The 22,259-nt window shown below is 44.2% G+C and overlaps 1 protein-coding gene across 2 annotated transcripts in view; it reads left to right on the top strand.

The window, feature by feature from the left end:
• The first annotated feature begins 569 nt into the window (after window positions 1-569).
• Window positions 570-22,259, top strand: part of Frmd4a (FERM domain containing 4A) — a 588,018-nt gene continuing 566,328 nt past the window's right edge. For both annotated transcript variants that reach the window (XM_087590786.1, XM_087590788.1), the window contains exons 1-2: window positions 570-950; window positions 1,390-1,521. In XM_087590786.1, coding sequence (XP_087446912.1) covers window positions 1,477-1,521 — 45 coding nt within the window. In that variant the 5' untranslated portion in view covers window positions 570-950; window positions 1,390-1,476. The remainder of the gene's footprint in view (window positions 951-1,389; window positions 1,522-22,259) is intronic.

Here is a 22,259-nt window from a genome sequence, read left to right as displayed (position 1 = left end):
ACACACACACACAACACATACACACAACACAACACACACACACACACATACGAAGCAGACACATATAAAGTATATAAGGACAACAGCAACACTTACTCATAGGAACATGTAAAAGCCATTTACTCCTTCCTTTCCCTCGGTTCCTCATGTACAACATCGGTTCCTTTGACTCTGCACTGCATAGCATCCAGTTAATTTCCGGGCATTCTAGGGTAGGGGTCTTTCCAATAGGTGAATGAAAGTGGAGATCTGAAAAAGATGTTAAAAACTACCGCCAGAAGTGTCAACAATGGACACTTTTAATTGAATGAGAATCCCTAAGAGACTATGAATTTCATATATATACATATATATTAAAATATATGGAATAGAACAAAACTGGTGGGTAGCTCCTGTTTTTCGTTTTCCATTGACATCTTCAAGGGAAAGTATCCCAACATTAGGGTTTTCAAGGCTAATTTGCTTTTTTGTCTAAAGCAGTGTCCTTTCTTACAAATTAGCCTCCTCTGCCCTCCCTCTTCTGCACTAGGGAGGATCCTTCAAAATTCCTAACAGGCAGCCCTGTGGAGAGATGGGAGGGAGGGAGGAAGGGAGGAAGGGAGAGAGAGAGAGAGAGAGGTAGAGGGTGTCTGGCTGTGTACATGTGGTACAGGCAGAGATCAGAACGCTCACAGAACAGACAGCGTAATTCCATGTTCTTCCTAAGTGTCAGCCCTGCGGGGAGCTCTGCCTGCAGTCTACTTGGAGAGGAAAAGTAGATTTGAGGGAAGATGCGAGGGGTTGATTCCTAAGTGAGTTGGTCCTCAGCATTAAGAAGGCATGTGCTGATCTCCAGTGACTGCTGGGTGCCTCCTGGTCAGACTCGGCCCTCTCCCTCCCAGACACTTGCTTTAGCAGAAGAGACACACCTTTCTGCAGCAGGGAAAAGCAACTGACCAGATTGCAAGCCGGTAGGTTGTGACATTCAGCATGTTTATGCAGCAGAATTTGCTGAGAGATGCAGGGTGGGTGGGGTGTTGGTCGGGCTGGCTGATTTATCCGCAATGGGGAATGTTTTATTTTAATTGTCAGTTCAAAGCAGAATTGTTGCCTAGGCTAAGGTGGCAGCTAGAATTGCTGCGTTTCAGGCTCCTGTGCTGCATTCGTGCTCCATGTGGTTTCCGCACGCAGCTTAGAGAAGCTAGGGAGAGCTCACCTTTAAATAACCTGCAGCTCGCTATGCGCCTTCTGCTCCATATTTTTAAAATTTTTTTGCTATCCCTAAGCACAGTTCCCACCCTGTCTTGCCAACGTCCCCCTGCCCTCCTCCCCACCCCGTGGGAAATGTGGCCTAGCTTCACCTTGAGACCTCGGCTCCCTAAGTCTGTATGTCCGGCTGCTTTGCCCTAGGTGCCGGTAGATGCTTTACAGCTGCCCAGGGCCCAGGCAGACTGATTCAGCAGAAGCGTCCGTGCATGGGAGTCGCAATCAGGGACCATGGCAGTGCAGCTGGTGCCGGACTCTGCTCTCAGCCTGCTGATGGTGAGTGTGCTGGGGGAGGAGGTGGGGCCCAGGAGGCTCCACTCCAGCCTTCCCCAGCCTGGGGGGACTGCTGCTAACGGCAGAGGCTGCTGCCAAGGCTGCAGACATGGAAAGCACGGCTCTGCTTCCTCCAGCAGGCTCCTGTGAAAGGATTTCTTGGGTCAGAGGATTAGCGTGACTAAGCACTCTCAGGGAAAAGAGGCAGTAGATTTGCCATTTTAGAAACTTGTTGCTGCATGCTATTTTGAGAGAATGCTTACAAACAGGTGCTAAGGGTGCCTCGGAATAGATTTCAAGATGCCCTCCGGTTCGCTCAGCATCCTTCGCTCTGGGTCTTTTGAGCTAAATTCAGAGAGCTGTGCTTGTTTGTCTGAGTTCTTTCCATGCCAGCTGTGGGATTTACAGAAATATTATTTTAATTTTTCCTTTTGGCTCCAGACTGAATAAATAATAAGGTTACCTTCCCAGGTTCCTCTAGAGAACCCGGGGCGGTTCAGGGTGGCCCGGTGACAATTCGGCTGCCAAATTAGTGGACACTTCTCTCCCATCTCCAGCTGGCAGGGAGACATTGACATTTATATGTGTATGAACCGCTGACCCACTTTAGATCCCTGTGGTTTTTATGGTGGTAAGAAGGCTGTTGCTCTTAGCACTTTGAAGCAGGCAAGGACAGCATCAGCCCCTGGCAACCCAATTGGCTTTCGGCTTGACCCTGGGTTGAGTTTGCTTTGCTGTCTTGGCTCCCCCTCCCTCCTCCTCTGCTGCTGGGTAGTTCACAGGCCCTGGCAACGCTGCCTCCGGAAGAAGGCTGCGTCAGCTTGGCATGGGAATGTACCTACCATTTACTCAGGAGAGTTTATGAGCAGAGTCTAAGTGGTTCTGTATGGCGTATTGATCTGTGTTTTCTGATGGAGATGGGAAAGTGCAGCTTGGTGAGGGTTGATGAGTTTATTAAGGCGACCTGGAGGAGTGGCTAGAGAGAGCTTGCCTCCTAAGTGGAGAGCCTCATCAAATTAAGAGGGACTTCCCCCTTGTGCTCCATTAGCCAATATATATATATATGGCATTTGGTCCACAGAATCACTTGAATTGGCAGAAATTGCGTGGGCCTCTCTGACTTCTGGTCTACCAGGAGGAGGAATTAGGGAGTGAAAGGCATTGCTATAACCATTGCTCTTTAAATGGCTTCCCTACTTACTAATGCTACTGTGCAATATTGCTTCATATTTCATTGTCTACTGTGGGTCAAGCAAGCGCACAGTCAAAATTCTGAGTATCTGTTATGGTTGCTAACACTGTACGCCAGTGTCTGCGAGGAGCAGGATGCTTTGAAAAACATATGCAAAAATATACACGCACACATACTTCTGTGCATGCATTTACATACATGTTGTCTAATATTACTTAGTAGACACAAATTCTGCAGTGTGTTCGTAGAGAGGAGAAGGTTCCTTAGGCCTGCCTCTCTGCCTCTGCACTGAGGCTTGGATGTATGTCTGTTTTTACTACAAGATCCTGAAGATGAGTAAACTTTGCATCCTAATCCATTGGGCTATCATGGCCATGTGCAGCCACTTGGGCTTCTAATATTAACACTGCCTTGGATGTCTTTTCAGTTCAGAGTTTATCCTCCGCTCTGCCTAGCACCTACTTCCTGCCTGAATTAAAGATTGTGATCTTTTCTCTCTGGTAAGCTAGGGAAATAACTCTTGACACCACAATGGACTGTTAGATTAGAGTTCCTGGGAGCACGTCATGTGACCAGAGTCACTTCCACTTCACATGTGGTTCAAGGAAGAGGTCCCCTAAGAAGTTTGGTTCTTTTTGCCTTTTAAAAGGGTAAATTCCAAAGTAATTGCTTCCTAGATGTATCTTTCGACAATTTGTAAGCAAGTGAGAGAGAAAATAAATGGGGAGAAGAGGCCATATAGTGGAGCGGCCTTAGCTGTGAGTTCAGGAAAGAAGCTATATGAATTATTATGTATTCTCTCATTAATTAGCCAATCAGCTCTCAGTATTTATCAGGCACTTGCTCACTGGGGAGAGTAGCATGGTATCATAGCAAAAGCCGTAGCTCATGAAAGCCAGGTTTCAGGGAAGGTCAATACCATGAGGCTGAACATAGTTGTGGTTTGGTGCTGTGGAGTCCTTGGGCTGCAGTGGGGTCTGGAGAGAAAAAGAGCCTTGCACTCTTGTCTCCAGCTTCGTCACTTGCTGGTAGTTTTGAGCATATCACTTTCTCCCTGTCCTGGTTATGTAGTCTGCTAACAGGGAGGGTCCAATGCCCCTTTGATTCTAGTTGGGCAAAATCTAAGCTCTGCAAATACACCATGGACAAAGCTCCGGAATACACAGCTTGAGTACTTTATTCAATATTGCCATTCTTCCCCCCAACCCAGTATGCAAAACAGCATTGCTTTTTTTTTTAAAGTGGTATTTGTTTCCACCCATATGGCTTTTCCGCCAGAGAAAGTATGTTTCAGATCCTTAGCTGATTGTTCACACTCTCCTGTCAAGAGCTCAACTCCACAGAAGCCTGTTTTATTCCCCTGTTTTAAACCCACTGACCTCAGGACAGTGCCTAAGGTCCCTTCGCCAGTTAGCTGTGGGTCATTTGGGAGGACTGTGCTTGCTCTATGGGAGGACTACATGGATTCTTTGAAACAGAGGGTGGGAAGGGGCGGATGCTTTCGAGAGTTGAAGGAAGGGTGAGTGGAAGAGCAGATCAGCCCTGGTGAGAAGGCAGCCTCACATGCATCAGAGGCTCACCTACCCATCAATATAGAGATCCCAGGAATCCAAAGACTGTACTGCCTTGTTCCTGATGCTACTCCATACAACTGTTAGTAGAGCAGGCTAATTGTCATTTGTTGAGGCCACACAAGTTCAAGAAAGCTGCAATGGCTGGAACATGCTGGCATCCAGGGTGATTTGGTTGATATATATTTATAAACAGTATTTCTATGTAACCAAACTTTCTTGAAATACTTGTTCCTCTTGCCTCTTTCTACCTTCTGAGTGTCGGGCTTACAAGCATGTGACACCATACCTACTTTGGTGACCACTCATTTTGTGCACCCAGAATGTAGATGTATGACTAAGGGGCTACCAAGGTTGTCATATGCCATTGTGTGCTTTAGATTATGAAAGCTCATGTCTTTGAGATAAGAAGATTAAAGCATTTTAAAAAATTGTTTTTGTTGCATGTGTGTGTGTGTGTGTGTGTGTGTGTGTGTGTGTGTGTGTATCTACATGCATGGAGAAATCAGAGGATAATTTTTTCATTTTTTAATTAAATATTTTATTATCTACATTTCAAATATTATCTCCCTTACCGATTTCCCCTCTAGAAACCCCCTATCCCATCCCCCACCCCTGCCTCCATGAGGGTGCTCCCCCACTCACCCACCCACTCCCTCCCACCTCCCTGCCCTGTCATTCCCCTACACTAGGGCATCAAGCCTTCCCAGGACCAAAGGCCTCTCCTCTCATTGATGTCTGACAAGGCCATCCTCTGCTACATATGTGGCTGGAGCCATGGGTCCCCCATAAGAAGGACAATATCAACCAACCAGACAGCCAGAGCTCCAGGGACAAAACCACCAACCAGAGGACAAGTTTTAAGAGTCAGTTCTGTCTTTCTACCATGTGGGTCCTGGGAAACCAACTCAGGTTCACGAGGCTTGGTGGCAAGCGCATTCATACTGTGCACCATCTTGACAGCCCTACACTTTCTTGGCTAATTTAAGTCATGAGGCAATAAACAATGAGAACTGTGCTTTTCTATAAACAAAATGCCTTTCCATATGTCATCCAATTCCTTCCAAGACTTTTTTGTTGAGACAAAAACACCTGGTGATCAAACATTGAGAACCTGTCAATGGTCACACACCTGAAATCGATGGCCCCGAGTTCCAAAATCCAGGCTTACTGCTACAGTATTTAATCAAAGATTCTGACACCCAGGATCTCCTAACACGTTATATGAGTGTTTATTTGGCCTAGAGTCAAACATTCTTTTCTTCCAGTGTTTCCAGTCAGAAAGTTGTGTCCTCTTGTTTAATATGTATCATTTTTCTGCACTAATATACAAGATTGAAAAGATGGTGGAAGTTGCTGAAAGATGCCTGTGTTAACACTAACAGGAAGAACAATATTTATATCCATAAGGGACTCCTTATGTGGTCAATGTTCTATTCCTTGAACTGTTCTGTTGCTTTGTTTGGGGGGAGGGTTTTCTTTTTCATAAAGAGTTTGCCAAGGTTATGTTTAACAGTAGAGAGATTTAATGTGTAAAAAGTCAAATTCACAAGTCGGAGAAATTAGTAAGTGATTGTGATGAAGAAAGGAAAGCGACTGAGACGAGTTACCTTTGGATGTCTGTCCTTCTTGTGGAATACACCGACTCCCTCAAACGCTTTTCTCCTAAGCCACCTTCCCCATTTAGACATCTTCCTCTTAACTATCAGTTGTTGACTAGAAGGACCATGGGAGCCAGTCACTGGCTTTAACCAAGTTACAACCGACTTGAACAGGTCGGGTAGCTTCCTGGGAATGGGACGGCAGCTTCTTTAAATGATACATGTGTAAGACGATGTGAGAGGATCACGTGGTAACTAAATGAGACTTCACAGAGCACATCACCAAATGAGTCCAGGATGGAAAGTCCTGGATTCAAAGGCTCTGGGGCACAACCAGAGTGGAGACATGGGTTCCTGAAGCTTAGGTAAACATGTTAAAAATGGCGGCCAAAGAGAAGGAATTTGAAGTCAAGCGAGTTGAGGGGATTTTAATGGAGCCTGGCTTGTGTTTGGTGCATGAAGAACTGACAGCGTTGGATGCATTTCTTTGGGGGCACAAAGGGTTGAAAGTTCAGGAGGGAAGGTGGAGGATGTTCTTGGAAGAGTCAAAGTCTTAGTTCTATTACCATGGTGTTTAGCTTCCCTCTCCCTCTGACCTGTGGCAGATTTATTCAGGGTTTGCAATGAACTTCTCCCCCATTCCAAACGGCCAAAGGTAAATGGAATTTGAGTTCTGTCCCAAGGACTCTTGCTTCTGTGCTATTATTGCTAAGTTTTATGTTTTCCAACCTGCTTTTGTGTCCGTTGTCTTGCTAAGTGTTCTCCACAATGCAGGACAGTTAGGAAATGTATTCCTCTGAGCTATGAAGAAGCTGAGGTCCAGAGAAGAGAAATTGTTTGCCAGCGTGCCCCCAGAAAGCTTGTGATGATGGTGAGCTGCCACGATGACGTTGATGACAGTTGTCATAAATTAGTAACCTGTATGGGAAGTTAGAGAATCATATGAATATGCTAATATAAGATGTGGACTTCTGAAAGTCTTCAAATCCAGACATCCAACCATAAGTACTAGGTATTTGGGTATAAAGTAGAGCTTCTGATTAGTGTTATTCACCCCCTAGGAGAGCCGTTTCCAACCTTCTGTGGGAGGCGGTTACATCACTGTTACATCCAAGTCAGTGGCTAGTACCCTTCTGAAATTCAGTTATCTATCTCCTAAGGCTCGATTTCTTGATCTATAACTAAAATCTTGATAGTAGCGAATTTTAGCTAGTGTTCAATGTATAAATGTATCCCTTTAAAAAGGAGAGATTTGATGTCAGTGAGATAATGCTGACTCAAATTGATTATTGCTGGATTCGTAAAATTTCATTTTTTTTTATCCGATCTGTCTTGTTACATTTAAATAATGGAGACTTGCTCGAACCTCAGCACTTGTAAAAACAGAAAAAAAGAATAAATCATTGAACACAATGGGGTCCTTCCCCCAGCAGCAGCTCTAGGGTTACCAGTCCTGATGGTTAATAGGCACAGATAAGTAAGCAAGCTTCTTCTCAGCTGGCCATGGCTTACACATTCTCTCGGACCCTCTGGATAATGAGCTGGCGCTGGGCCGACAACAGGGTCCGACAATGGGGATTTCTGACTAGGCAGATTGGATTCTGGGACATAGGCCTTTGAGGAAGTAAGAGATCTATCAACTGGCTGGTGATTCTGCCTAATCATATGGACTAGAGAGACCAGCTTCCAAACAGAAAAGGGCTATATCTAGAGGGAGAAGTGGGGAGTCTGGCAAGGCAGAAACAAAAAATACTCACTTACAATGAGTGGTCTTTGTACCTTAGACACCATAACAAGATTCTAATAATATCTCTAAAACATCAACCAAGCACCGGTCCACTTTCCTTCAAAATAAATGTATGTGGAGAAACCCTATTGTCTGATTTTTTTTTTTTATTTTTGCAGATCGAACAAATCTCACCATCTGTAAAATGGTCTGTAAAGTGGCCATTATTATATATGACTTCAGATAAGGCACTGAACTACACTCACAGAGCATTTAGTACTGCTTTAGCCCTAAGCAAACACAGGCTCAGTGTTAGTTACCTTAAACTAACAAAATAACCATCCTTCTGTCTGTCTATCTGAACTTAACTCCTTGGATTCCTGTATGAACCCAACTCAATAAAAAAAAAATAGTAATTGCCCAATTCTGTCTCAGCACCCAAGTCTCTAGGCAACAAATGACCACTTTTGGATGAACGGCCATTGCGTTAGGGAAAAAGATGTTCTCAGGGTCATGAAAACCATTCTAGTCACACACAGATTGAAATTTACATTCCTGCCTTCAATCACCGACAAAACTCTCTTACCCTCTCAAGATAAATGACTGAAGTATAGGCGTCAATATGTTCTCCCTGGCAAATGTCAGACGCATGCCTTTCAGAGCTGCCACACGTGATGGGGCGGCTGCAAGAGCATCTCTGTTAAAACGTTAATTGCATGGCTGCTTTGCAAAGCTTAATAGCAGTTTGGAGAACATATGTTGCAAATATAGGTAGCAGTTTCTCATTGAGCTCTGAGCCAGGATGTGATTTTTTTTTTTAATGGAACACACGGTATTCAGCCTGGTCATAATCAAAGGTTCTGGAAGCCGGCTTAACGAAGACCATGTGGTAAATACCAAGCGAGGGGGACTGAAAGGGAGGAGAACTGAATTCCAGTGTCATGGTAACACTGGCTGGCAGCTCACGCTGTATCATAATGAATACTCTTTACAACCCTGGATATTGAAATCTCAGTCTCCCAGTCTAGACCTGGGCAAGCAATTTCCTGAGTGGTAAGATCCACTTCATCTCCCCAAGCAACGTCACGCATACCTACGGCATTAACTATCTGCACATTGATGGTTTCCGAATCGTACCTACAGCATAAGCTTGGCCCCCAGGCTCTAACAACTACAAACCCAAATTTACCAGATCTATTCCCTTGCTTATCCCGTGGGTGCCTCAAACTCAGCCCCTCACCTTCCTGCAAAGATTTCTAGCTTACCCTGGTCTGTACACTTTTACTTCATTGGTTGTGATGCTTTGCCTGGGACCCATCTTTGACTCTTAGCTGTCTCTCATCCACCTGTCTAGTTAGTCTCAGGCTAAGCTGCCTCAGCTTTCTCAGACTGTCTAATCCGGTTCTTTGTACCCTCTACCCTCTCTCTCCTTAGCATCAGTATATATCCTACCTGGGCCACCTGCACTGAATCTTGCCTGTTACCTGCTTCTGGTCTCTTTATACTGATGTCTTTCCTTGAGACTTTTGCCAAAAGGATATTTAAAAGATCAAAGCTACCATTTTCTATTGAAAATCTCTACTGAGACTTGATTATGCCTGAGACGAGCCTCCCTCTGCCAAACTGCTCCCCCTACCCCCGGCTCCAACCTCAGCCCCTCCATTTGTCTGCTTCACAGCGATCATACTCCGATACACAGTTTCAGGGTCTCTGTGTCATTTTGGAGTAGGCTTATAGAATATGCAATCACCTGATGGACTAAACATGAAACATATCAGGCTGCCCCTGTGTGACACAGATGACCACATTGCAGCCACTCGTCCCATAAGTGGGGAAATGCCACAAAGATTATAAGCAAAACGGAGCAATGTACGATCCAGTAACAGAGTTCCTCTTGTCATTGTGGAAAAGAATGTATCGTACCCAATTGTATGTGCTATACCTTAATACAACTGCCAACATAGGAAACGCATTCATCCCAGCATCACCACAAAGCAGAGCAGTGTACCACAGCTCTGCACGGGGGTGGCTAAGTGCCACCTATAGCAGGAGTGTACAGTCCTAACTGTCTTTGGAGCCATCAGTCCTTTGTTGACCGAAATGCTACCTGGCACACAACTGTATTTCCATCCACCAATAACACTCTGACTCAAGGCTGGCACTTTCAAACAGATGTTTCTCTGTGGTTTCTTTTATTGCTATGTGATATTTAACACACGCATCTGCTTTCCTTAACAGATCATGTCTCATAACCACAGCACATCTTGTCTACTCACCCAGCACATTTTTATTGAGTAGCTATTTTCTTTCCGACACTCAAGCTATCTTTCTGGTGCCTGAGATTGAATGTAATGCACGCTAGGAAGGCACTCTGCCCGTTATCTGTGTGTGTGTCAGCCCCTGATACTCTTCAACACAAGGGGAAAAAACAAGCCAGACAAATAAGACTCCTGCGGTCACCAAGCTTACAGTTTCTTTGGGAAAAGCAAAAACGAAACGAATTGAGCACAGACAGGTGAGCCCTTGGGAAAGAAATGCCTTATATCTGGTTAAAATGGTGATTTTTCAGACAGCGTTCAGTTGACGGCTTAGACTAGGTAGTGGCAGAAACTTTTTGTGGAGGTGGCATACAGCTGAGGGGGGAGTGGCAAAAAGAAGACCATGGTAAAATGTCTTGAAACACCATACAATAGGAAAGAGAACCACACCAAAATCAAGGGTGCTAGTGGTGAGAAGGAGTCCAGAGAGGTAAGTTTAGAAATCTCATCCAAACAGAGTTTGTGGAAGAGGAAAATGTCACAGAACCATTTTTGGGAAAGGGGCATAATTAAGGAGGCAGCGGGAAGATTATCTCCCCAGTGGAAGACCACAGGTAGGTGTTAGGTGAAGGGGGAGGGGTGTTTGTATGAGGAGGTAGTGGCAGGGGAGATTCTAGCCTAAATGAAGCTGAGGATATGTGCTATGGAGGACTCTCCATGGGCTGAGTGGAGGAGGAAGGAAACTGGGTAAGTTTGTTGGAACCAGCTGAGAAACCACATTGCAAGTCCTCTGGGCAGGACCTGCAGTTGACCTGTCTGTACTTGGGAGACTCCAGGTCTCCAGAAGGGACAGCTGAATGGCTATTCGGAGGCTTTTGACCCGTAGTTTGCTAGTGAAAAGCAATAGGAGACTGAAGAGAGCAAGCCAGCAATGTGTCAATGGCTGGAATTCGGGTGCACAGTGGGGTGTCATGAACGGGAGTCTGTAACAGGGATACTCTAGGGGAACTGTTCTGTGATGGAGTCCAGCTTACACATCAGAAGGCCAGTGGTGGGACTGCGGGGAGTGTGACATCCATGCACCACACCGGCTTGGGAACAGAGTTTGAAGAAGAATAGATTGTAATTCACTTAGCACCCCTGCATGGAAGATGCTGCTTGCAGTAGAATTTTCTGGCAGTTGGGCTGGTGGACAGGTGGCAGTACAGGCTGCAGCAGGCCACTGATGAGATTTGGGGAGGGAGCAGGTCTTGAGTGACACACAGAAATCCTAAAGAGAAGGAAGAACAAGCCAAACCCGAGAGATGGTGTCGGCACAACTGGGACTAAAGTGAGTTTATCCTGATGCATGGTGAAAGGCATTTAAGTGAGATAAATGACCTTTCGATCAATTTTGCTCATGCAGAACATACAATAGCCGGACCTGGACTAAGTAGCCGCCGAGATTTTCTGCCATGTATTCAGTGCCATTCCATGGGAAGATGGCACTTTTCTGCAGGGCACCATTGAGCTAAGAACATGTGAAAGAAACTAATATGGATGTCCCATAATCAGCTGTCCAGCTCTCACGTGTGGGAAGACCCAGCACTTCTGCTATACCGCCTATACACTTTGTGACTTCAAATAACCACCATGTTCTGTTCCCCAATTCGATATAAGGCGTTCCTGTTGAGGTAAAGTGGACTTGCCTGTGCTCCACACTGGGACCTTGACATGACGTAATCACTGGAGTCTAGAATCTTCTGGAAGTTGTCTTCACTCGCATGGTGGGCAGGGGGTACCCCTGTCACCAAAACCACAGTTAGCCTGCTGACCATAGGGCTGTCAAGACCCTCTCCACAAGGCCTGAGGTTGCCTATAACATGGCTGCTCCTAAATCATTGGGGTACACAATGTCCCTGGGTCCCAAACTCTATCTGAGCTGACAAGGAAGAACTGTGCAAATCTCTGTTGAGGTAACTTCAGAAACTCACACTGGCAGGTGTGCCATTGAGGTGAGAACCTGTCATTGAGGTGAGATTTTAAGTGAGCAGAATATTGAGATTCTGTGAATGAAGTGGGGGAGGGTTAACATTGTTCAGAACAAGTTTTAACCCCCATAGCATATACTCAGTGCCTGCAACTTGATTTTGTGTTCCTTGATGGCCTTTTACTCTTCGATTGGAAACCTATCCATGTGCCTTTGCTCAGCATTCTCAGTCCATAGTTAATAGGCTGTTCTCTGGAGAAGACAAGACTATGGGGGTGGTACATTGTCATTTGTGTATAGGTCTGTGTGCACATGTGCATTAGTACTCAGCCTCGGTTCTGTTTCACCAGAAGTCATCTGTCCACCTTGACTTTGAGGCAGGGTCTCTCACTGGGACTTGGAGCTCACTGATTAGCATGGTTGGACAGCAAGCACTAGGGACATCTCTGCCTCTAATTCTCCAGAACTGGGGTGATAAGCACATGTTCCCCACACCCAACTTTTTGTGTGGATATTGGGATCAAATCAAATCCTCATGGTTAAACTTTACTCGCTCAATTATGCTCCTGTTCCCTGAAGAAGTCGGCTTTACTTTTCCTTCTGCAAAGACCTTGCCCTTTGAATTTTCAGATTTTTCTCTGAACTACACATCTGGGAATCACATGTTTAGTGCTGTGCTGTGCAGGGCTGCTGAGAACACCCAGGGTGTGTATAAATCACTAGGAAAAGTCCGATTTGCCTGCTTTGTGACCTCTAAGGTCACGGAGTTTAGTTCTCATTGACTGAGGAAGCTGATAAAGCAATAGCCTAGCTTCTTTTACATGCTCGGTATTTAGACTAATAACTTGTTTTGTGTCTTTATTGCCCATGTGTCAAGGTAAAAGAGGGACATAGTTTGGTACTAAGTCTCAAATGTGTTCTTTCCTTGTGAGGTGCTTGAGTGTAATTGAGCTGTAATGGACATGGCTAAGGTCATTTCCCAAGAATTAATGAACAGAAGGATGTGTTCTTAGCCAGAGGCTGGTTCTTTGGTCATTAACCTAGTTGGTCATTAATATTGTCCAGGATTGCTTTACACCAGGCCATTACACCCCTCGCCATATGCTGCTACCACAGGAAAACGAGAACATTACCTGTGTCAATAACTATTTGTTTTCTTTCTGTTCTCATGACTACTGATGGAGGCCGCCCATTTAATAGTTTTTCCAAAGGCCTGAAGCACCAAGGTCATGAAGGAGAGAAACGGAAAGGAGTGGAGAAAAGGAGAGGGGAGGTGTGGGAGGAGGTGGGGGGAGAGAAGGGAAGTGGGGGAAGGAAGGAAGTCTAGAAAGAGGAATGTAGCTTCCAGAGAGCAGAGCTGAAGCTGAGGCCTTATGAGGTCCACACTCTCTTCCGTGCTTGAATCTTAAATTTTCCTCGGTAAAGTATGTTTTGAAAACTTCAGGCTAGTACCTGAACAGGGAAATTAGTAGTCTGGGCTTTGCTGATTGCTTTGGAGACTATGTGACCATGATCTTTCTCCCCAAGCAGCAAGCCCTGGGTCTTTCCTTTTTCCTGACTTGCTTTCCTTCTCATTGCTATTTTTCCTCCTACATTTCCCTTTCTAAAGCAATTCATGGAGGAGGTGAATCAGAGACATCTCAGCCAGTGCTGAGGAGTGAATATGTGTATAAACACCATTTGGTCCCTGCTGTCAAGTTTAGATTTTTGTTAGAAAGGCCAATAAACAAATAACTTCAACACAGTCAGTTAAATGTTATGTCAGAGAAATCTCAATGTAGAGCATTTACAGAGCAAAGGCACACACCGTAATGACCTTCAAAGTGGCTCTGAAGGTTCTGGTGGGGTCTTGCTTGTGGAAGACTCTCACAATGTAGCCAAGGCTTGCCTGGAATTCACTATGTAGTTGAAATTGCCCTCAAATTCACATTATCTTCCTTCCTCTACCAGCGGAATGCCAGAATCTTGGTGTAGGTTGCCACACCCAACTTCTGGTGGGATTTGAAAGGTTTGGTGAGTTTATAGAAGCCATGGGTGACAGTGGGGCATAGATCCAGGTATCAGGAATGGCAACCAATCACAAGTACAAATGAAGGAGTCCAACGTCCCAGCAATCGTGTCATGGTCTTGTACAGACAAGAGGGAATGGTGAAGGAAAGGCCAAGAATGCCTGGGGGCAGACACCAAATACCTTCTGAATACATAGCAAGAAGTTTGAACGTTGTCTGGAATTCCATGGGCAATCATTCACAATTTTAAACATGGGCTGACATGTTAAGATCTGAGGTCAAGAAATGTTACTCTAGAAATTTGGTTTGAATGTAAAATGTCTTAGTAGGTCTGTGTTTCTATACTTGATCCCCAGCTTGGGGACGACTTTGAGATGGGCCTCCCTGGAGACAGTGGGTGGACTCAGAGATAATTATCACGGTCCTATTTCCTGTCTTCTCTCTGGTTCCCGATTGTGGATGCAGTATGAGCACTACTCCTTCACACTCCTGCTTTCCTGCTAAGGTGGACTGTATCCCTTAAAACTGTAAGCCAGGGGGAAAACGCTCCTCCCTTAAGTTGAATCTTGTAAGGCATTTGGTCACAGCAACAAGAAACATTTAATACAGGAGGCTGCATGGAAATGGTTGAAAGAATCAGTGGATCCTAGGGCAGGAAACTTGAGTTAAAAAGCACACAATTGAGAAGTACAGTGGGCATGCGTGAGTGGAGGAACCAATGTGTTTTCACGAGCTTCATGTGGGAGGAGACAGTGGGAGCAGAGATGGTTCACAGTGGCTCCCACTGAGAAGTAAATTTAATATGAACACTTATTCAAAGGAGTTTTAAATTGAAGTTCTTAAGTGTGTGTGTGTGTGTGTGTGTGTGTATGTGTGTGTATGTGTTTGTGTGTGTATGTGTGTGTATGTGTGTGTGTCTGTATGTATGTGTGTCTGTGTGTGTGTGTGTCTGTGTGTGTTTGTGTGTGTGTATGTGTGTGTGTATATGTGTGTCTGTGTGTGTATGTGTGTATGTGTGTGTGTATGTGTTTGTGTTTATATGTGTATATATATGTGTGTGTATGTGTATATGTGTGTGTATGTGTTTGTGTGTGTATGTGTGTGTGTGTCTGTGTGTGTTTGTGTGTGTGTATGTGTATGTGTGTGTGTGTTTGTATGTGTGTGTATGTGTGTGTATGTGTATATGTGTGTGTATGTGTTTGTGTGTGTGTATATGTATGTGTATGTGTGTATGTGTGTGTGTTTGTGTGTGTATGTGTTTGTGTGTGTGTATGTGTGTGTGTATATATGTGTGTATATGTGTTTGTGTATGTGTATGTGTGTGTATGTGTTTGTGTGTGTGTATGTGTGTGTGTATGTGTGTATGTGTGTGTATGTGTTTGTGTATGTGTATGTGTGTGTATGTGTTTGTGTGTGTGTATGTGTGTGTGTATGTGTGTATGTGTGTGTATGTGTTTGTGTATGTGTGTGTGTATGTGTGTGTGTGTATGTGTGTGTGTGTGTGTGTGTGTGTGGGCACATACTCCTGCCATGGTACCCATGTAAGGGATCAAAAGACAACTTCTGGGAATTAGTTCTTCCTTCTACATTGTTGAGGCAGGGTCCCTCTTCTCGTTTCTGCCATTGCACCATAGGCCAGCTGGCCTGAGAGCTGAGAGCTGATAATTTTGTCACTACCCGTTGTCTCCTCCCTAGGAGTGCTAGGACTACAGATTTTCACATCAAGCTTTCTACGTGTCTTCTAGAGACTTGGGGACTACCAGGCCTACACAGTAAACACTTTTATCTGCTGAGCCATGAATCTAGTCCTAACACAGGACAGTCTTTTGGTTCACACATTAGGTCATAAGGTGAAGCTGTGCCCAGACTCCGGACCCGGCTCCATCCTTTCCCTCACTGCGCCCTTAGGTATTTAGGTTCTACTCTTGCCTAGGAGCCTTGCCTCCCTGCTGACTCCCTCTCAGGATTCCCCATTCAAGCCTAAGGAGGGAGAGAGAGTGGAAGCAATAAATTCCATTTCTTCAGTTCAAGTGATGGGGAGTCCTGGCAAGGGACTTCTCGGGATCCCATCACGTGGTAGAGGCAGAAAGACAAGAGACCAAGAGGTGCTCGATGCACCCTTCTATAAAGACACCAATCTCCCTCATGAGGGCAGGGTCTTCATGGCATATGTCATATCAAAAAGGTCTATTAATGTGGTTACGGTTACATGCATTTCAATGTGACTTTTTGGAAGAGACAAACTTCTAGACAAGCAGTTGTCTTCATTTTGTGCTGGCCCTTAAGTGACGAGTGGAATGACCATGCTTGGCTTAGCTGCGCCACTGTCGGCTGCTGTGGTGGGAATGGGCTCATCCAACAGTCTGATGTTAAACGGGACACTGATGCCAGTGTAGACAGCCTGTGTTGTCTGTGGTTGAAAGAACAAACCATGAAGAAGAACTACATGGAGAAAAGGAGGTTGATACGTGGGTAATAAATGTTTTAAGAGCAAGGACTGTGACTCCTTCACTGTTTATCTTGGTTCAGCGCTTAGTTCAATGCCTACATAGATAGCAAATGCTCAGAACATTTTTCATGTAAATAAAGATTCTGGGAAGAGATTCTATTATGACTTTATGCTACAGACCAGGCAATGGAGTATAAAAAACATTTTAGCAGAAGTAAATATCCACAGACATTATATATATGTATATATATACATATATATATATGTGTGTGTGTATACATATATGTTTATATACATATATGTGTGTGTCTATATATGTATATATATTTGAAACTCTTTGCTGCAATATATCATATATTATATACCATATAATATACATAAATACCATGGTACTATATCTATTGTATCTGTTACTAAGGATGACCTCTGTAGAAGACAGAGGCTTCTTCCCCCATCTCTTCCCCACTTTAGGTTTTGGGGGGGGGATCTCTCGCTTTAGTTGGAGCTTGCTTACTTAGGTGAGACTGACTGTCCGGCCATCCCTGGTATCTCAAACCCCAACACTAGGGCTGCAGTTTGTGCCAGCTTTGCCTAGCTTTCCATGTAGGTGCTGGGGGTCCAAACTCATGTTCTTGTGTTTATGTGGAAAGCACGTTAGCCACTGAGTCAACATCCCAGGTCTTTCCTCTTATGTCTTCCCTTTCTAGTACCTGCTCCTACGTACCTTTCTGTCTGAGCTGATGGAGTGGGTTTTGTTATCCACAGCTGAGAATTCTAAACGTCACCTCTGCAGCTTTCACGGAGATGAGGCAAGAAGTTGACCATTGGCTTAGTCTCATTGCAAAGAGAAGCATGCTAATGGCTACTACATAGATAACCAAAACCATTATCACTGGGTAAAGGCAAGCATAGTAGGAATGCAACTAAATAGGACAGATAAGAGAGAGGATTTTTTTTTTCATTTAGGACATTTGCTTTTTTCCAGAGAAAGCCCAGAATACTCAAAATATAGTCACTACTCTGTGAAACTGGTTCATATAAAAACTATAAAACCTTCCTAGCCTCTCTTAATCTCTTACTGCTGCAGACTTCATGGCCATTGTCCAGGCACCAGCCTAATGATAACAGAATAATTAGAATCTGATGAGGAAAGAAAGAGCAAGCCACTTTTTAAAAAATGGGCATTATTCAATTATGACCATGTAGACAAAAAGTAGTATCAGAAAGATTTCAAAACTTTACATAGATATCTAGCCATATGCATCTGTAGTATAAATCGTCTGAAGGGTGAATATCATTATTTGAAAATTCCCTTTTCGGTTATAGAAATAAAAACACTTTTATGGCTAAAATGTTTCTAAATATTAAAAACTATATAATAAAAATGAGCTTGCCTCCCCACCAGGTTCTTAGTTTCTTCTGTCTCCTTCCAGAGCCTCCCTGAACATATGTGACCGCTTCCCTTGTCACTCTCTACAGCTCACTCACATCCATGATAAAGGCTATACAGTTCTTGTTACATGGATGACTCATATAATGTATTTAGTAGTCCCTCACTGATGGGCACTTAGGCTGCTTTCATATATTATCATTCAAATTACCCTATAGTGACATTCGCATGCAAACATCTTTGTACAAGTGGCTGGTGCATGGCATGGGACAAAATTCTAGATGTGGAAGGATATATCAAGACTATATCTCCTTAAATATTTATAAATATATCCAATTACTTTCTTCAAAAGAGGCACCATGCCATTTTCTTCTTTCTCTCTCTCTTTCTTTCTTTCTTTCTTTCTTCCTTTCTTTCTTTCTTTCTTTCTTTCTCCCTTTCTTTCATTTCTTTCTTAATTTCTACTTCAGAAGCTCAAGTTCAGTGAGAACCAGTCCGTATGGGCTGCTTGGGAGGAGATGGAGGGTAAGAGAAGTGAGCCAGTCTCTAAAGGGTATTTATAATCTTACTGTATAAACAATTACAGCATTAAATGTCTGCAAAATTCAAGTGGCAAATGAGCTGAGAATATCAATTGCACATCTGCCGCATCTCAAAGGCAGATGGCCTTTTAATTTTATATCCCAAGAATGACACCCAAATTTCATTCCCTTCCTCAGATTGCTCCCCTCACTCTTTTTACTTTCGCACTTTTCAAATATCACGTTCATTTTAACATAAACTGCCACGAAACTATCTTGCAGCTCCCACCGAGCAGATATCAAGGACCGACTGACGTTTCACCCATGAACCCACAGAGAAAAGACCGCAAGCCACCATCTCTGTTGTCAGGGACCTTACACTCTAGGTTGAGAAATCAACATTTAAAACCAAATGGGGCTATGCCAGATGAAGAGGAGTGAGTGTTCCGCTGTATAATTTAACTATCCACACTTGGAAAGACAAAGAAGGAAGATTGTTTTTCAGAAGAGCGGCTGTCAGGGACGCTTAGGAGACAGATGGGTGTTGGCTTGGGCTGAGGCACAAGAAAAAGGCAGGAAGGAGGAGCAAATGAGGTTGAGTAGTATATAGGCTGGAGGGAGAGTGTATGAGATTATGTACTTCTGGGAGGGAAGAGTGGGACCACGGAACAAAAGACACTTCTTGGGATGAGTAATAGAATGGCGACAAGAAGCCATTACAGCCTACTGATGGGGGCATTCAATGAAAGACAGTCCACACTGTGTGCAGGATACTCCTGCAGAAACAAACTGGTTCGGATCAGGTCACATGCGCACAGCAACAGGAGTTACAGTTGATATTTTAGTGTCACCCATATGTATTATGGCCCTTATCTTCAAAGCTTTGTGAATTTTCCTGAAGGTATTGAGTTCACAGAGATTGACAAGGCTGTCTGCCCAACAAGCATTGTTTGAAGGAAGACTTGGGTCATGGTGGGAGTCATGGAGATGAGTGGACAGGCTCTGAGGTATATGACCACAGAGGGCTGTATTTGTAGTGACTGGTAGAGAGGATCGCTGCTGGTAGAACTCAGGCTTGGAGATGTGTAAAGACAAGAAAGGAAAATCTAAGGTGTTGGGGATTTAGCTCAGTGGTAGAGCGCTTGCCTAGCAAGTGCAAGGCCCTGGTTTCGGTCTTCAGCTCCGAAAAAAAAAATAAAGAAAGGAAAATCTATAAAGTAACCCAGCCAATAATTGTTACTCATTGTACCCAGCCTCCATGCTAAGTACTGAAGAGAGCAAAACACTGTCCAAGACGTTATTCCATCCAGGAATAACATTCCCTTAATGTGGGCAGGTTGAGAGCAAAAAGAAGGCAGGACAAGTGCAAAAAACAGGAAACCGATGGGAGATAGGCAGAAATGCTGTGGGGGTTCAAAGAGGAGCTCTCGGGTGACCTGGGGAGCCAGGATAACGAAGTGTTGGACCTCGAGGGGGTATTAGAGCTCAGTTTGTAGTGTTGGTCAGGAGTGGCTAGGAGAGGGATGGTCTGGGATAGAAATGAGCAAAGACAGAGGAGATCACAGTACACTGGACAATGTTTAGATGGAGCACAGGGTCAGTAGAAGGAACGTGTATGAAACCAGAGCGGAAGGAATTTCCTTTTGTCTTTGTATATTCTTTCATTTTAGTATGAGGCAGGGCATCAGACCTCACAGCCCCCTTCTCATTTGTATACCTGTGAACATTGTGTGTGTGTGTGTGTGTGTGTGTGTGTGTTAAAATATGGAGGCCCAAGGAGAACACCAGTATCTTCTTCAATTGTTCTTTACTTGAAAGTCTGATGCGGTCTCTCCCTGGACCTTCAGCTTGCTGATTCAAATAGGCTGACTAGCTAGCGAGAGAGCCACATGGCTCTTCTGGTCTCCACTTCCACAGAGCTGAGATTCTGGTCTCAGACTTGACACCCCACCATGGGTTCCAGGGGGCCGTGTCAGAATCAGGTTCTCACGTCTGCCTGGCAAGCGGCTTACTCACTGAACCATCTCCGTGGCTCCAGAACACCCTCTCAGTAAAGACCTGCAATGGCACGGACGCGTTTCCAATCAGTGCCTCCAGTTCTTTGAAGAGAGCAGTAGCTCTTCAACCTGAGACTTAAAAGCAGCTCACGAACTGCTCCGAGATGAAAGACATGTGCGGAGGGAGAAGCGTCTTCGAATTTAAAAAAAGAATTCACTATTTCATATGAAAGCCAGGCTGTCTTTCCCCCTCAATCTGCTTCTGCATAATTTTAGTCTATTTTTCTAATTATGGTAACCGAACAAGAAAAGTCCCAACTGCTGTTTGCATTCTTACAACTTCTCCTCAAGAGGGAAAAAAAAATAATAACTTGGAAGTCCGTATCTATGCCAGAGAAAATGAAACAAAGACAGGGTGTTAATTTTCTTTGTGTAAGTTGTCTTTGGCACATTGCTTTCCTTTCCCTGTCCAAGGAATTTTAAAAGAGTATCATTGAAGACCAATTAGAGGGATTTGGATGGAGTTCTGAGTTTGTGGTCGGTATCAATAAATTGTGCAATTTGGCCATCACTAGCCCTTCCAAAAATGGTTGCATTTAACTGTAGCTGGAGGAATAGAAATGAAATGAGGGAGCCCTCCTTTGTCTGAAAGACAGAGCTTCAAAGGGCTGAAAATTTGGGGTTCTTTCTCTTCATTCTTTGAATCAGAGGTTGTCTGGTTGGCAAGGAGAAAATGTAGCTGATGTGCCCTGAATACTTGGCCAGTGAATTTTGGCCACTTTCTTTTCACAATGGGATCGTAATGAAGCTAGGAGAGAGGAAGGAAGGACAGAAGGGCAGGAAATAGGACACTGAAGTTCAGAGTCTTCAAGCAAGTGCTGTGACGGAGGACACAAGTATGTTTCCTTCAGTGTGCCTGTAACAACGCCAGTCCTGCTGAGACCAACTCCCTGGCATTTCTCTAGAGTCCCCTGAGAAAGGCTGCTGGGGAGGCAAATGAAGGGTGTTAGACATCACTGTTGACGAAGGCTCCCTAGTCTCTACTCCTTATTTCTGAAAGTCCCCCCGTGGAGCTGACTGCCTGTCTTTCAAGTTATCACCTCGCAAAGGGGCTACTTCTGGGCTATCCCTCTAGTTTTCTCTTGTGGTTAGCAAATTGGAGAGGTGTTCCAGTGGAAGAGGGGGAGCTCTTCCTTTGGATCAATGTAAAGCATTGTTCCTGGGGTGTCTGTAAGACACGACAGAGATTATGCTTATGGTTATCCTTTTTTAAGCTTATTTTTGGAGAGTGTGATCCCCACTAAATACATTCGTCTTGATTGGCTGAAAGATCTCCCTGCAAAGCTCTGCTCTGTCATATGTTGGCTCCATCTCTGAATATTTTCTCTCCTTTATCCTTGAGCTCAAATGAAAAGTTTTCTAATGTTTACCATGTTCCTGGTGACAGTAGAATGTAAAAAAAAAAAGTAGCAAAGAGAAGTATGAAAAGTCAGACACTGAGAATAAAAGAAAGACATCCATTTAAGACCACTTAAAAGGAGTTTGGATGGGAGGCTCCGAGTCTGCAGTTTGTACCAATCAATAGTGCAATTCAACCATCAATAGACTTTGAAAGGCTCTCCCAAAATGGTTGCATTTAACTGTAACTGAAGGGTTAGAAATGAACTCCAATGAAGAACCCTCTTTTGTTTAAAAGGCTGAGCTTCAGCTGACCAGGAATTGGTTTTCCCCTTCATTGTTCAAACCATTTGTCAATTGTCAGTGTATACTAGTAACAGAGGAGAGTAAAAAAAAAAAAAATCTGCCCTCAAGCAATATACTTGGATTCAAGTGGCTTCCATTTTCTTGGGCCCTATGTTACATAAGGGAGCAGAGTCTTCCAAAAACCCAAAACAAATATACAGTTATGCATTTCCTAAATTCTCAGTCATTCTCTCAGGATCCGCCTTCCCTTCATACCCCAATCTCCTCCTTGCTACACACACATTTCTACAGGTTGCGAGGTTCAGATGTATAAAATAAGCCATAGCTCTGGTCAGTGGATGAATCATGTCACGT

This window comes from Rattus norvegicus, chromosome 17 (assembly GCF_021556685.1).
Source record: "Rattus norvegicus strain SHRSP/BbbUtx chromosome 17, alternate assembly SHRSP_T2T, whole genome shotgun sequence".
In the NCBI taxonomy this organism is placed as follows: domain Eukaryota; kingdom Metazoa; phylum Chordata; class Mammalia; order Rodentia; family Muridae; genus Rattus; species Rattus norvegicus.
The sequence above is the reverse complement of the archived record's forward strand: the minus strand, read 5'-3'. Positions and strand labels throughout refer to the sequence as shown.